This window comes from Varanus komodoensis, unplaced genomic scaffold, assembly GCF_004798865.1.
Source record: "Varanus komodoensis strain SLA01 unplaced genomic scaffold, ASM479886v1 scaffold183, whole genome shotgun sequence".
NCBI lineage: Eukaryota > Metazoa > Chordata > Lepidosauria > Squamata > Varanidae > Varanus > Varanus komodoensis.
The window spans coordinates 38,783-54,836 of record NW_025335536.1 but is presented as its reverse complement, the minus strand read 5'-3'; the positions used below and the strand labels follow the sequence as shown (position 1 = coordinate 54,836).

The 16,054-nt window shown below is 39.2% G+C and overlaps 1 protein-coding gene across 18 annotated transcripts in view; it reads left to right on the top strand.

Annotated features, from left to right (window-relative positions):
- The window catches only part of LOC123021762 (bromodomain adjacent to zinc finger domain protein 2B-like), a 153,232-nt gene that overhangs the window by 122,195 nt on the left and 14,983 nt on the right, over positions 1–16,054 (top strand). For 12 of the 18 annotated variants that reach the window (XM_044426811.1, XM_044426809.1, XM_044426810.1 and 9 more), the window contains 7 exons: positions 693–907; positions 1,763–1,837; positions 6,008–6,251; positions 7,700–7,762; positions 9,363–9,507; positions 12,082–12,752; positions 14,543–14,819. In XM_044426811.1, coding sequence (XP_044282746.1) covers positions 693–907; positions 1,763–1,837; positions 6,008–6,251; positions 7,700–7,762; positions 9,363–9,507; positions 12,082–12,752; positions 14,543–14,819 — 1,690 coding nt within the window. The remainder of the gene's footprint in view (positions 1–692; positions 908–1,762; positions 1,838–6,007; positions 6,252–7,699; positions 7,763–9,362; positions 9,508–12,081; positions 12,753–14,542; positions 14,820–16,054) is intronic. The other 6 variants (XM_044426808.1, XM_044426817.1, XM_044426805.1 and 3 more) reach the window with 2 other exon arrangements.

The window sequence follows — 16,054 nt, the reverse complement described above, 5'->3', positions numbered from 1 at the left end:
TTCTGCAGGGAATACAGCTACAAAGTTAGGGTTCTAGCTTGCAAGCTTGCAGCTTCATATGTTATCAAAGCATAAATTAATTGTTTTATTAGACAACCTTTTAATAAAGATATTTTCTGCTGTCATCAGTGGAATTCATAGGTAAGTACAATTTAGTTTTCCAGGCCTCTTCAAGCCACTATTTTTCAGACATCCCTTTAACAAGCTTGCCTCCACTCAGCTGATTTCATGGTTATAGATTACTGCTGCAATCAAGAGTCATCTAAGTCCATACTCCAAAATGTTTGGGACACTTTTACTCTCAGCACCTGCCCTACTTTAAGCCTTTTCTTATTCCTCTTTCATGTTTTGAAAAATCAGTGTAGAGATTTTGCAGGTAAGTTACTTAGAAGGAACCTTGACGCAGAAATCTTTTTGGCAACAGTTTTTCAGCCAAGCCCGAGAAGTGGAAGCCACTTGGGCAGAGCTTTTGAATAATAAGTAGCATATAAATTTCCTACAAATAAAGAAGCTGACAAATTAGTTTGTTGCATTTGTGAGAATAACTGAGGAGAGGAGACAAATGGTCAGATGGCATGTGGCATAGCACCTTTTCTTTTCGCCACCAAAAAACTACAATGTGTGTTACATTTTTGCTGTGGCTCTTAAAATGTTTTGTGTACAGTTATTTATGAGCACACTTTTCCCCCTAGGCCAAAACCATTCTTGGGGATCATTTGCTGAATGTTGGCATCAACAGAGACAACGTGTCCGAAATCCTGCAGATATTTATGGAAGGCCATTGTGGGCAAACCGAACTCACAGAAAGCTTGAAAACTAAAGCTTTTCAGGCACACACACCAGCTCAAAAAGCCTCCGTGCTTGCCTTCCTTGTAAATGAGTTAGCATGTAGTAAAAGCGTTATCAGGTAAATAAATATTTAGCTCTTTGTGCATGTTCTGCACCTTACATTTGTTTCTGGCTAGGTTGATAAAATAAATAATAAAAAATCATTAATAATTTTCCTACATTGCATGTAACAGTTTCAACCTCAAATTCTGTATCAGCCTGCTGGGTGTCGCTACATAAGCAGCAATTCTCAAAGGTATTTTGCCTAACAAAACACTGTTGATGTGGTTGTACTTGTCTACCACGTGGTATCTTTATCCAGCCATATAATTTATTTATAGCTCAGCTAGTGAATTAATCTGCTTCTCATGGGTTGGAGCAGCCCTTAGTTTGAGACAGTGACACTTTCAAGCAGACTTATACAATGGTTAGAGGTGGATGCATTATGCTTGCCTCACCTGGCACCCTTAGGCATGGCTCCTGCCACAGCATACCCCCATTGCCCCCTGAATGTCAGTGAACTCCAGGGGCTGCCCAACAGCAAGAAGGAGCAGGCACATAACTCTCTCTCTCAACCTAGTAATCTCCTCTGGTTTCAGTCCCTATTGACTGCAAAGCTAAGTGCTGATTAGTGATGTCTTCCTCTACTGGATGAAGGCTGGATGTTATTGCCTGTTTCTACCACATGGACTCATTTTCATTAATTAACCAGAAGACTGCACAAATACTTAGAGTCCTCTTAATATGAATGTCAAGTGTCAGGATTCTAGGTTTCGTGGTTATGGCTCTATAGCGTCAATGGATGGGCAGCCAGATCTTTTATTATTATAGATAGTAGGTTTAATGTGCAGCAGGTATAAATGAATAGAGAGAAATTCTTCCAGGTATTTAAAACATTTAAATAATTAAGAGTTTGTTTCTTTTGCTTTAACAGTGAAATAGATAAGAACATAGATTATATGTCAAATTTAAGGAGAGATAAGTGGATGGTTGAAGGCAAACTTCGAAAGTAAGTGATATTTCTTTTAAATATTCCAGTAGTTTGTTTTTGTTTAAATTGTTTATAGATTAATTCTAAACACAAATCATGGTATGTTCATATACATATATGTGTGTATGTAAGGGTGTGTGGGTGTACACACACAAACACATATAAACTCCTTTTATTGAATTAAGATGGGAAATTAAATTTGGAAAGCCCATAGCTTATCTTTTACAACCTATTAAAGACACATGGAGTTTAGCAAATTAGGAGGATTCAGGATAGGAGAAAAGTCATTTTGTATTCTTTGAAAAGAAGAAGACTGTTTCTCATTTGAAGATATCTGGAGCTGTTGAATTGTTATTGACAGTCCTATAAACTGATTGGAACTATCCTAGTAATTTACCTTTATTCTGAAAGAGAATGTATAGGGTCAGATTATTATTCTATAATCACCTTAAAAACTTGAAAATTGCTTAGCTAATTAATTAAAATACCTCAGATTTTGTTATGGAAGCTAAGTATTTGCTGGCATGTGGCATATCTACAGAATAATTCAGTTACTGAGGTAATCTTATCTGTTTGCTACTGGGCAAACTGTCAAGTTTTGAAGGTTGATGATTTTATTCCCTCTATTTTTTCCATTGTACAAAACAAAATTCCATACAGCAAGTATAATAGCTCCAGCTGCCAAAGAATTTTAAGTTGAAATAACTGGATCACAGGTAGAATGCATAGCCATGTGGTATGCATAGCCAGACTCTTTTTCTTTCTTCTGCACCATTTTTCTTTCATGTCCAGCAAATCAAGGAATTTTTCAGTGCTTGTATTGCTAATCTGATTTCTCCCCCCCCCCCCCCCCCCCCCACCCAATGCATCTCAGAAGAAGGAAGGAGAACAAGAGGAGAGACATACAGGAAGTAAAAAGAGACCTAAAAGAAATGGCAGACAGACAAATATATTAACTGTGCTAATGTTTTACTGGTTCCCAGTTCATGCAGATTCATGGTTGTATTGCTGGGGCACCTCCACCACTGGTGTCCCTGTAGAACCATGCTGCATAAGCCTCATCATCCTGCCCAAATGAAAGGGCCAAATGAAAGCTTGGTGGTGCCCAGCAGCCCCCTTTGGGAGGATGCCTGGTTGCTGCCTCTCGCCTCAGGGGCAACTCCATGTTCTCTTTCCTGTCCTTTCAGCAAATGTAAGTACTAGATTGGAGTGGAGGTCATGGTGGCTTTTTTCCTTTCTTCTGCCTCTCCTTTCCAACCGTCAACAAACAATCCTTCATAAACAGGATTTCTTTGCTTTTCTAAATCTTTTCTTCTTTGTTATTTCTACCCTCAGCCTTCCTTTCCCCCTGCAAATGTGTGTGACAATTTGGTTCTTTCCTTCTTCATTCAGTCAGATATTACATGTCCTTTAGACTATAGATACTTTTTTCTATCTTATGGTCATCAGCTTTAAACTGTTTCACTTTGCATCTGTTGAGGTCTTAAGAACACTCCAGTGGAGAAATATTTTCATTGATCAGCCTTAAGCGAACGCTCCCTTTCTGTTTTATTTCATCCTAGATGTTGTAATTTTCTTCTTTCAGCTTTTCCATCCTTCATCCTTAGCTTTAGCAGAAGATAAAGCTTTTGTTTCTGTATGATGTTTTGGCTCTCCGGTGAAGATTTAAATGTATATATTTACATATGTGCTCACACACACACTCTTTGCCATAAGACAATCAAGAAAATGCAGGGTTCAGCAGCACCTAACTAGAAGATGAACATTATTTATATTGGACTTATCTCTTATGTATCTGAAATATTTATTTAATATTTTTTTATCCCATCCTTCTTCCAAGGTGCTTAAGACAGTATGCATGACTCTTCCTCTAATTACCTTTATTTCAACAACAGTTCTGTGAGGTAGGTTAGGCTGAGAGATAATTACCAACTCAAGATCATTGACTGAGCTTCATTTCCTGAGCAGCAATTTTTATCTTTTTTTTCCTGGTCAATGTTCAGTATTGTATTCTCTACACTATCAGTAGGACAGTGGGTTTCACAAGTGTTAAGGAATCATAAACCTATCCTGTTCAGACTAAAGGAATTCCAGATCTGTTATGTTCAAAGCAATACTGACCTATAATAAAGAGTTGAAAGGAGATAAGTGTGATTCTTTTAAATGGCAGTTACGTTTGTTATGACAGCTGGAAAATGCTTCTTGCGAAACATAGAAGAAATCAGTAGTTCTTTAGTGGCCTAAAACATTTCTTTAAGATAACAATCTGGCACCTTTGCTGTCTGTATTGATGCTGTGATTTTATCCTGTGTAAAATGATTTGGGGGCACTGTGTGGTAAATGGCCTAGTTCTACCACTGATATTTTAGATGGGTGATACGCATCACAATTGAAATCATATTTAGTTGAAATAATTGCCTTCTGGCAGAAACTTCTTTGTAGTTACTTCTTGCAGTTCATTGCACAGACAAATTAAAAGCTATAGAACTTATTTAACTGCAGTAATTTCTAGACAGAAAATTTCTGGAATTTGAGAAAGCGCAACAGTACCATATGGTATGTAATACCAAGCTGTCAGTGATTGTCGGTAGCTTGTGCCTATAATGTATAGCCTTGAAAATTTCTCTTTTGATGCATAGTGTTACCAGTAGAAGGTTGGTCTTACTCATACCTTTAAACATCACCTTTCCCAGGGTATGTGGTGAAAATCAGTCTAGGTACAGAACATTTCCAGACTAGATTCTCTCTGCTTCCTAATTGTAGTTAATTTTTCCTGCATATTTTCAAGAAGATAGCTGTCAAATCAATAAAAATGTTTATTCCAGTCTGTAATATTTAGAATGGGATATTCTAACAGCTTATTTCTGAGAAAGGCCACTCGATAACCAATTTTGCAGTTATCAGGAATTGCAATGCAGACATTCAGAGCTGAGGTACCAACATCACTTTGTTTCCAAATAATCTAAAGAATTTTCAGTCTTAAGCAGTTTTATTCCATTATGTCCTTTGACAAACAATGGACCCTTGACTGCCTGCCAAGTAGAGTTAAAAACAACAACTTGCAGCTTTTGGTCTGGAAGAACAGAGGTGCCATTAATTGATTGAAAACAATGAGAAATACTAGATAATTCTTTTCTTTCTTTCTTTCTTTCTTTCTTTCTTTCTTTCTTTCTTTCTTTCTTTCTACTCACCCTAGTCAACCTCAAATCTGGTTCCTTATTTAATCATGGGCTTTCTTCCAAGCTGCTTTTTAAGGAGCCAACTGCATTGCATCCTATCTACTTGCTGTATGGAATACCGTTTTGTAGGATGGAAGAAGAATGGAAGAATAAGAGACTGCATGATTACATGGCAGCATTGGTTTATCAAAATTTATCTACTTTTGCCATCCTGTTTCGTCTTCTTCCTGCTTCCTTTTCTTTCTTATAAAATCCTTGCCTTTTTCAACCATACTTTTTCATATCTCTTCAAATTCTGTTATATGCTATAATGTTAAGCAAAGGCATTCGACCTGGCTATTGAAGTACCTACCTAGGCTGTTTCAGAATATTTGCCTGCAAGATACCTGGTAGCTGAGCTGTAACATCTGCTGTATGGAATCTTGTTTTATAGGGTAAGAGATGAGGAAGGGCTACTACAACTGTACTTACTGGTATGTAAGTTTCTTTTGTTTCATAAAAATGAAACTAAAGCTTTTGCAGCCCAGAATTCTACAAGATTAGCCTCCTAGGTAAGGCTTCATAAAATACCACACTGTGTAAAATACAGAGATTTGTATTCATATAGTTGTGATAAAGTGTCAAGCTTATTGTCATCTGTGTTACTTGAGTTTCTGATGTTTCCAACACTAATAATGGACAGTGGACTTTTAAAATGTATATGGAAAAACAACAGATATTTAAGAAGTGACCAAAAAAGGATCACAGCATATGGTGCTCTTTCAGGCATGTAGGAAGACCTCTGAGAAACCTTTTTTTGTCCTAGAATCCTTTATGCAGCACTACAGGATATGCAAAGTCATGCAGACCTGGGTTAAATACATTCTGAGGGGCCCAAGGCTTCCTATTTTAAGTGTTGATAATAAATGAGATAATGTACTGAGAGTTCTTCCCTCAGTGAAGCTCAGAGGAGTTCTGTGTACACTATAACGACGCTTCATCATGCCATGTGTCTACCATGTGTTTAAAGGCTTAGAATCATCCATGCTAAGAAAACGGGCAAAAGAGATGTTACGGGAGGAGGCGATCTAGGAGAAGAACAACATTCCCTAGGTACACCCACGGCAGGCCGAAAAAGGAGACGGAAGGGAGGAGACAGTGATTATGATGACGACGATGACGATTATAGTGATGAGCAAGCAGATGAAGAGGATGAGGAGGAAGATGACAAAGATGACAAAAAGGGAAAGAAAGCAGATATTTGTGAAGATGAGGTGAGGAATTCTGATAAATACTAGATGGCCCGTCCATGTTGAGATTTACAGATATCTGTGACTAGAGTTTTACAAGCCTCCTAGACTTTAAAATCAATTTAGTAATTAAAGAACCTCAAGCATAACTGTTTTTATTATTGTTATAGAAGTGCCCAGGGTGTAGATGGTATATGTATAGCTCCCAAGAATTGATTCTATAGAATTACAATTTGATGAAATCTCTCCAACCTAGGGCCAAGACACAAAGAGTTGCTTATCATGAGAGGTTTGTGCTGGATTTCTAAACTTTTTTTTAACAGCTGCTTTTGAAACTTCCCTCTGTTTCAAAAGGAGTTTGCTAGTCTGCTGTTTGGGGGAGGAGGGGAGGAATGTGAAACACCCTTGGCCCCCTGAGCTAATCTCATGGTTCTTTAAATCCTGGCCTAGGTTCATATTTTCCTTATGCAGTGCCAGCTTGTGTATTCATCAAGAAGAATTGAAAAACAATAAACTTTAATCAGTCTTTCATAAAAAGATCAATAGCAGCTGTATATGGTGTTCATTATATCACATTTATCTCATAAAGTTACTTTGTTTTCACATGAATGTTGAAATAAAATTCTAAACTCTCCTCAAAGGCTGATTGATTAGCCTAACAGATTCCATTATTGATTATGAGAAAAAGACTTAAAATGAATTTTCAGGAGCATGACATTTTCTATGAGGTATACGTTAGGAGATCTGCCATCCTTGAGGATGTATGCCAAAGAGTGGAGTTTAAGGGGATTGGCCACTATTAGGGGACTGTCTAAGGGTATATAACTAAGTTTGATCACAGTGTTTTGCAACACCTGAGAGAATACTGAACAATGGGTGTTGGCAATAACCAAAGTAGTGGGGAGAAACTCAAATTCGTTAAAGCAGATGCACTGATGGCGCATGGCCATGGTGGCTGCCCCAGTTGAGAGTCAGACGTCATTCAAGTGCTATATTTGCCATATATTTCAAAGGTCAATGTTTTGAAATTCTGTGAGGATGAGTAGAATTCTTTTGATTGTACACTTTAACGCACCTTTAACCAGTTCAGCAGTGGTAGAAAAAAGAGGAGATCTCAGGGACTGGGTGACAAGCCTTCTATGCCAAAGGCTTGCTTGCCAGCAGTTAGCCATACAACTACTATGGCAGCTTCTTCTCAACACCTGCCTTGGCACAGGGCAAGACCATGATCAGAGCATTGAGTCTTATGGGAATACAGCTAGGGATGGGGCAACCAGTGAGTTTCGAGCTTGCCTAAATTCTCCAAAAACCAATTTGAAATTTGTGCTGGTTCACTCCTGTTTTCATTTTGTGACGCCTTAATAATTTTAAAGGCATGTCCTACAAAACTCTGATGTTACCTTAGCAGGTTACAGGAACTTAATTAGTATATGGAGAATAATGCAGTGCTGAATTTTGTTTATTGGTGGTAGGATGATGGGGACCAGACAGCAAGTGTGGAGGAGCTAGAGAAACAGATTGACAAACTGACTAAGGTAAGCTGCCACCCTAAATTGACATTTTACTCCTTTTATTTAGGTACCTGCAATATAGCTAATAAACAGTTATTCTTTCAAGTTTTATTAAATAGGCCTTTAAATAGTGTTCAGTTAACTTTTCTGGATTGGCCAGAGCTGGACCTGGCTTTCAGTGAAGAGGAAGAAACAAACATGCTCCAGTATTGATGGGAAGTGGGGGAAGAGGAGGGAAGTTAGGACATTAGTGCTTTTTTAAACTTTCCACCTGTCCAAAAGCAAAACAAACAATCAAAAAAATTTAAGCAAGCTCTTGACCTGATTTAAACCTATGAGAAATAATGAGAGTGCAGGAATGCAAGGCTGCATCTAGATGGCACTTCTTTTCAGAGCTGATTATGTGGTTTCAAAAACTGGTTGTGCAGCATCACTCTGTAATCTGTTATTTGGATTGTGCTCTACTCTGCTGCATGGACTGCTGGGGATCAGGGCAGGCCTTGTGACTCAGGGTTCTTACTAGTGCTGAACTACTGCACCCGACTCTTTTTGGGGTAGCCCTGTTACACAGACCTTCAGTGTGCAAGTCAGTCGCCAGGATCAAAAGAACTGTGAAAATAGTTCTGTGAGTCGAAGAGGGCTTTAAACTTGTTTTTCTCCCATGCAACATAGCAAACTGTTTTTGAAATGGAGAGGTTTTGCAATCTGTTCTGTAATATCTGCAGTAAATTATCAATGATAGAATACAGTGATTTAATTCAGACCAGAATATGACTCATTATGCAGAAGTTCTGTTTAATTCCACTTGCCCCTGGAGGGAAAAGCTTAGTCTCTATCAGTGCACTTCCTTGGGTCTAAATGCACCTCAGTCCCAGGGAAGTGGCAGTGCACTGTGGATCTTGCTTCCAGCCCATCTATGCCGCAGGTGGGTGATTGTTCCTTGCCAGCTGTTCCTATAAATATGAATGATTTGCTTCCATCTCAGTCTTTTTGCTTCAGCTGAAGTAGGAGCATGACAAAATCATGGCAGTAAGAGTTCAGGCAAGGGTTTTTTTTTTCCTTTCTTTTATTTGAACACTAGTTTTATATAATATCATCCTAAATATAATTTTCCTGTCAAAGCTGGTTGATATATCTCATTAATTTCTATATCAGGAGCTACAATTGGCTTGGCCAGTTTTATGACCACACACACACGCACGCATGCACACATGCACACCATTTGCTGTGTTGCATAATTGATAAGATTTCATCTGTTGTCATGCAATGAAAACCATTGATCCCTTTGTTCTCTGGCAATTGGTAGCAAAACACAGAAGGCAGCCTTGCAGAATGCATCTTTCAGCCTGGTTCAGATTTTCCAAATGTGGTACTTTATAGCCAATTTGACTCTCAAGGGCAGGGAAAATCAAGACACTGTTTCTGAAATAGCCAAAAACGTCTGGAAAGGGTCATGATATTTTGACTTGTCCACTATCCCTGTTATTTATTTGTTATATTTCTGTATCACTCAATAGCCAAAGGTCTCTTTGGCTATGCTTTAGCTTAATACTGCAAAAGAGCAAAACAAAACCCTTTGTAACAAAACAACAATCATTATTTTTTTTTTACAAAAACCCAACAGCAACAGAACCAGTACAGAAGAAAGTTATTTGAAGCTTCCCACTCCTTGCGTTCAATGATGTTTGGCCAAGATCGTTACAGACGTCGATACTGGATTCTGCCCCAATGTGGGGGCATTTTTGTTGAAGGCATGGAAAGCGGAGAAGGTAATGATGTAGTCCTAGAAATAACTGAATCATTTGGAAGGTTTGTGAGGTTTTTCTGTATCAGGGACTCCTGTAAGGGGCTTACAAGAGTGTTCGTGAAGGAGTCACCACTCACCTTCGAAGTTGCTGTGAAGAAAGAGCAATAATTCTAAACTTGCAGAGAGGGGATAATTATTTTGGGTGACCTCTGAGGGTTGCAGAGAAATGGAGTTATTTCACAGTAAAATAGCTGTAGATAATATATTGGTGTGGTGAGCCCTGCAAGCTTCAAGCTTGAAATGGAAGGCTGGGGCATTTGTGAGTGCACCTATTTGCAGCTATCTGTCCTGTTCTGTTGTGTGCCATGTTTCAAATGTGATTTCTGGGCATATGTAACAAAAAACAGTGCTAATGAGACGCTTATATCTCAGCAACTAAACACAGAGGTGGAACCTACAATCAGAAAAAGCAGTGAATCCAAGCAGCGGCACCCAAATTAAGCTTTTGCCCATGCTGTAGATCCAGCCTTTCTCAAATTACCATCGGAACTCTCTACTCCTAATATCCAAATAGAATATAATCAAAAAGATTGAACTCTTTGGAAGCAGTTGCGAAGAAGGCACAAAAATTAGGACAGTATGTTTTTTTCCCCTGTTGAAATTAATTCAGATTTTTTAGGAAATGCAACGTCTTTGCAGGTCAAAGACTAAACACAGGACTCCACTTATCTGTAATTAAGCAGCTGCACTTACTCTCCCTGTCATTTGTCCATTCCCTTTGCTGCCACTCTCCATTTATTCATTCTGAAGATTCTTATTGATGGTTGTCGATACTTGATAAAAGGCTAGAGGAAGAAAAATGTGGGAATCAATTTTCCTGCTTGCACAAAAACCAGATCTTTTGTGCTAAAAAAGAGGACTAATAGAGTTTTTCATGTTATTGATGTCAAAATACAATATGAACACCCCAGTGCAGAGAAGAGGATATTTGTATGTGTTTAATTATGGGCATCAATGGGATTGAAATTAGGATGCTGTCGGTGCATCCATGTTGCATGCCTCTGGATGTCATGCTGGTGAAACAAGGAATGCAGCTAAGTGTGAGCAGAGCTGGATTGAGGTGCTAATCTACACTGTTCTGATTGTTCTCAGTGATCTTAGATCAAAACTGGGAAAACTAGAAAATACTTGATAGCAGAGGCTGATAGTCCACACTTTTTAATAATATTAGCATCTAAATTATAATAGTATAATGTCTATTCATTATGGTTCTTTGGAAGTAATAATGAGTAATTAGTAGTATCACATCAAAAGGAACAGGAAATAGGATTACTGAAATATGATTTTCCCTCTTTTTAAACATTTTTTCTGTAAGTCTAGAAGGACCACAAGAAAGATAACTGACAGCAGAAGCAGTGGTTTTTTTGTTTTTTATCGTTGTGGTTAGATTCTGTACTTAGCTAGCAAAAATACCACTGCCTGTATCAAAGCACTTCTGTTCAGGGGATATTGCCATCTGTGGGGAAGTCACTCGCATTGCTTTGTCTGTTTGTCATACTGAATTGGGAAAATGTGCTCTCTCTCCCAACCAGCAGAAAGAATTATATTTGGACATGTGGTTGCATGAGCACCAGAGGCATCTATTTGTAGGGCAGCACCCATGATAAGGCATTTGCAATGTTTATATGAGTCCTCATGGCATGCACAAAAGCACATGATCCTGCCTTTCAAAAAACAGGCAAGGAAGGCATCAGAGCCACTGCTCATCTCCATCTAGCTGTTTGAGCATTGCTGTTTTGTGTTTGCTTTTGGATTTGTAAGACTGCCACAGAGACAAATATGTTGTATTGGGATGGGCCAAGTGGATTGTCTAGATAAATCTTAATATACTTTCCAGCTCCTCAAGTGTCTTAGAGCTGTTTCAGTTATTATATAATACATTGCAAACTCAAGTTGGAAACTTCTTGATTTGACAATTTGAAACTACAGGGTGTTGGATGTATGTTCTGTAACATTAAAGCAAGAAAACTTAAAGACAAGCAAAGAAGCACATAAGGGAGAAAGGTTTAGCAAAACTTAAAAACAAGCAAAGTAGCACATAAGGGAGAAAAGTTTAGCATAACATTTTTTAATATACTAGCTCACTGGAGGTATTTTTGTTTATTTCAAATCCAAAGAGGCATTAAAAATGCTTTCCTCGTATAAAGATTGACCAGTCCATTCCAGAATTCCACCACTTTGGTCTGCCACCTCAGTTGTTGTAATATATAGGACAGCTCTTTCAGTGCAAACCTGAATGCCTTAGCAGGAAGCAAGTTCCTCAATTTTCTATAAAACCAGACTCCACATATGTATGTTTAACTCATGCTGGTTATAAACTTTTGTTTCTTAGAGTCAATTTTAAAATATATTTTAAAAACCAAAGTGCATTAAACCACACTATAGACATTACTTTGTGTTTTATGGCTTTTTTTGTAAATGAGGAATATATTTTTTGAATGAGTACATGGAGATAGTTGAAAAGGTGTTCTACCTATGACATATGATTAAAGAAAAGGTGGTATTTAAGTAAATAACTATGTTTCTGTGTGTATAGGTCTGGAAGAAATTGCAAAAGAAAAAGAGAAGTTGAAAAAAGCCAAAAGTATTCATATCAAAGAAGAAACGTATGAGACCTCAGAAGAAAAATTAAGTTGTTTAAACACAAATCAGTGTAATCAGAAAGAAGATCTGAAAGAGAAGGATAGCACAAATCTGTTCCTGCAAAAGCCAGGCTCTTTCTCAAAGCTAAGCAAACTGTTGGAGGTAGCAAAGATGCCTCCTGACTCTGACATTCTAGGCCCAAAAGCCAATGGAAGCGCAGCAAATGGCTGCTCCTTATCTTATCAAAATAGCTCTAAAACCTCACTTTGCAGCCACCAGGCCTCTGCTTCACAAAATAGTGGTGAAAAGTCAGATCCAAATAATCTCTTTACTCCGGTTGCAACTGGGCCAGGGAAATTTTACAGTTCTCCGTTAATTTCAAATGACCAGCTGTTAAAGACTCTAACAGAAAAGAGCAGACAGTGGTTCAGCCTTTTACCCAGAACTCCTTGTGATGACACATCAGTTACCCATATAGATTCTCCAGCTGCTGCTGCTGCTTCACTAACACCTCATTCTCATTCTCCATCCAAGTCACCTTCACCTGTCCCATCTCCACTGATTGGTCCAGCCTCTTCACCAAGTCCAATGGGATTAAGTCCATTTGCATTGTCACCCCTTCAGGTAAGCATTAAATTACAGTTCAAAGTGTTCAATTGTGTATCTTTCAAATAGGTAAAACTTGGTATTTTTCCCCTTTTAAAATGTTAAGATGAAGAACTGTAAGTGAAGAGGTAGACTGTTCAGGTTTTAGCAGTGGAGACTCCTCCATAGGTTCAAATGGGACTTGGCACCCACAAGAAAGAAGAAAATAATACATTTAAAGGTGTAATTGTGAAATATTTCTGTGTGACCTAGTCTAAGCTCATTAATTGCGACTCTCATTTGGATATCCAGTCTCACTGCTTCTCTTTCACATCCGACTTTGGTTCCAAACTGGCTTTTCATTCAAATGGGAGATGCCAGCAGGCTAGAGACTTGCATGGTGGGTCTCGCTGGCTCCAGACTTCTCAGCAAAGGAGGAAGGAGCAAATGAATTTCAGCACCGAGTTCCTCTTCTCAGGGAATTATCACAGTCTTCAGCTGAAGCTGTCAGTACCTATAAAGAAACTTTCAGCCAGTCACATAAATCTAGTGAGCCTTGAATAAGGCAAGCTCTTGGATCCCAGTTCCCTTTTTGTCTTCGCACCAGGCCTTATAGAACCAGGTGTCATATAGAGAAGAAAAGGCACAATTCTGTAGAGCAGATCCCTCCACCTTTCCCTGTGCAAGAGGTCTGGTTCCTCTAACAAACCCAATTACCATACTAGGTAGATCTGGCCTAGTAAGCGTCTGTGTTTACATTTGTAGCTCATTGCCCCTTCCCTCCCTTCAGGGGATCATGCTAAACATTTCTTTCTCCGAGAACCTCCAAGTGGCAGACACGTCATTTCCTCAACTCCCTTTTATCCTCCTAAGAGCTCTCTGAGGTATGAGATAGTAAGTGGGCTAAAGGAACCCAGAGATCTAACATGGCTCTGTAGATCTCCAGTGTTTAATATTAATTCTATTTGACTGTTTCTTGAGAAAGTATGAATGTTCTTAAAATTATACATTTGTATAGTTTTTCTTTGGTTGCCAGCCCTCCAGGATTGTCTTGGAGCCTCCTGGAATTAGCATTTATCTCCAGAAGACTGAGAGCAATCCTGGGGAATTTTCCAGTTTAATATTGTTTATTATGCGCAGCAAGAGAAGGAAATCTCCAGGCATAACTCCAGTCAGAGTTAGATCCCTGCTGTGTGCTAGGTTCCTGGGAGGACTGTGCTCTGCCTTGCCTTTGCATTGTTACTTCTCCATTATGGAGGTTGTTTATTATATTGCACTGATTGAAAGATTTGGAGCATGAGCATAGTGCAGAGTAGAAACCTCACCAGCTGCCACTGCAGTTAGGTGTATAGACACTGTAGCCTTGGATAGGATATCAGTTCTGTGTTGGCAGCAGTGTTCCCTCAGTGCTTCACACTCATAGTGAAGAACACCCAGTTATGAACATGCACCTATGTTCCACTCATCAGTTGCTCCCAGAGGTGGGAAGCAATTTTCACTGATTTCCCCCTTTCTCCCTGCAGCTCCAAGTATCTGGTTCAGAAGCATCCTCTAATGATGTGGTAGAGTGGTGGTACGGGGGCTGTAGAGAAGAGGGAAAGTTGGTGTAAATTGCTTTCCTCCTCTCATCTCTCAGTAGAACCTGCACTGGATCAGAGTCTCATCCACAGATGGAAAGCACTTTTCCAGTTGCAGAATATTAGTTAGGACCAAGCTCATGTGTATGACTTTGATAGGATTATAATTGTCGTGCCTCACCCATCCATCCACAGTGTGTAGCTGCTGCAGTTGAATTAATGGTAATATTTTTCAAAATGTTTTTGGCATAGCAGATGAAGTCAGGATTGCCTGTAATGGGACTTCAGTTCTGCGGATGGCCTACTGGCGTAATTACTTCCAACCTTCCATTTCCATCTCCATTGCCTAGTATGGGGTCAGGAATGGGATTGCCAGAAGGAAATGGCAATTCATTTTTGACACCCAATGTTCCAACAAGTAAAAGTGAATCACCAGTGCCACAAGTTGAAAAACAAACTTCTACGCCTTCTACTGTGGTTGACGTAGCCAAGCCTGTTGATTACCCTAGTCCAAAGCCTATTCCAGAGGGTAAGTACCACACCTGTCCACTTTGAAATGAAACCTCTGACTTTAGAATTATAACTGCCACTCATCTGACTTGGATTTGATGACCAGGAGCTTTTAAAAAAGTCTAGCTTGAGGAGAACCACTCATGCATCCTGACATTTATTTATTCATTTACTTATTTCCATCAATGGGGTGGGCCTCTGTTAAGTTAAAAGTACTTGTCCTCAGATTATGGCAAACAGGTTTGGTATAATTTGCTGTTATTAAAACCCATAAAGAAAATCTTCAAACAGCCATTGGATTCCATCTGCATTTTTGTATGTAATATAAAGTGGGCAGGTGAGGAGAATGTTCTGTGTAGTACCTTCTGTCATCAGCTGGACTAATTTGGTATGTGCATGTTTGCCACTGACTGAGATTGCACAAGGGCTACCAATTGTGAGTAAATGAGTCACAGGAGATTACCTTGTTTCCCAAACTTACTTAGAGGTCGCCAACTGAGTCAGATCTATAGGGTGTTCCTTGCATTGTGGCTCCACTTCCTCCCTCCCATCCAGCTACCTTCTGAACATTTTTGATAGCTGTTGTGCTGCAGTAGCTCTAAAAGGGAGTCTCATTTCGCCCTGGCCATCGCTTTCAGCTGATAGTTGTCAATTGTTTACAGTTTAGCCTATTTGCAGTCATTCCTCCTCAATCTGTTAGTGTTGACAGTTGTCACTGACAAGGATATTGATACAGAAATATTGCATCCATTGGAAAGCTGTAAGAGCAAACTTGTGCGACTGTGAAAGACTTATCAAAAAAACACACACATTTGCATGCACTTAGGGGCCAAAAAAACTAAAAACTACCATCGACCACAACTGTACTTTTTAGAGGTTCGGGGTGAGGGGACAGCAACAGAAGTGAACAAAATAGTTGGGACCAGACCAGATGACGGGATACAACAGGTTGTGTTGGCTGGAGGACTGAAGGACAAGGATAGGGAGAACAACCCATAGTGAGCCCAATCTTCAGCGTGCAGGGTGAGAGATTGTGTCATGAAAAATTACCCACTGTATAGAAAATGAAAAGAAAAAAAGTGCTTCTCCCTTTGGCAATAGAAATGCCTGCTGGAAAAGCAAGATTAGAGCCTCAGCTTGCACCTATAGCTCTCCCCTGTGCTTCCATAGCCGTATCTTTGGATCTAGGTCAAGGAGTTTATTGGTGTGTGTGTGTGTGTGTGTGTGTGTGTGTGTGTGTGTGTGTGTGTGTGT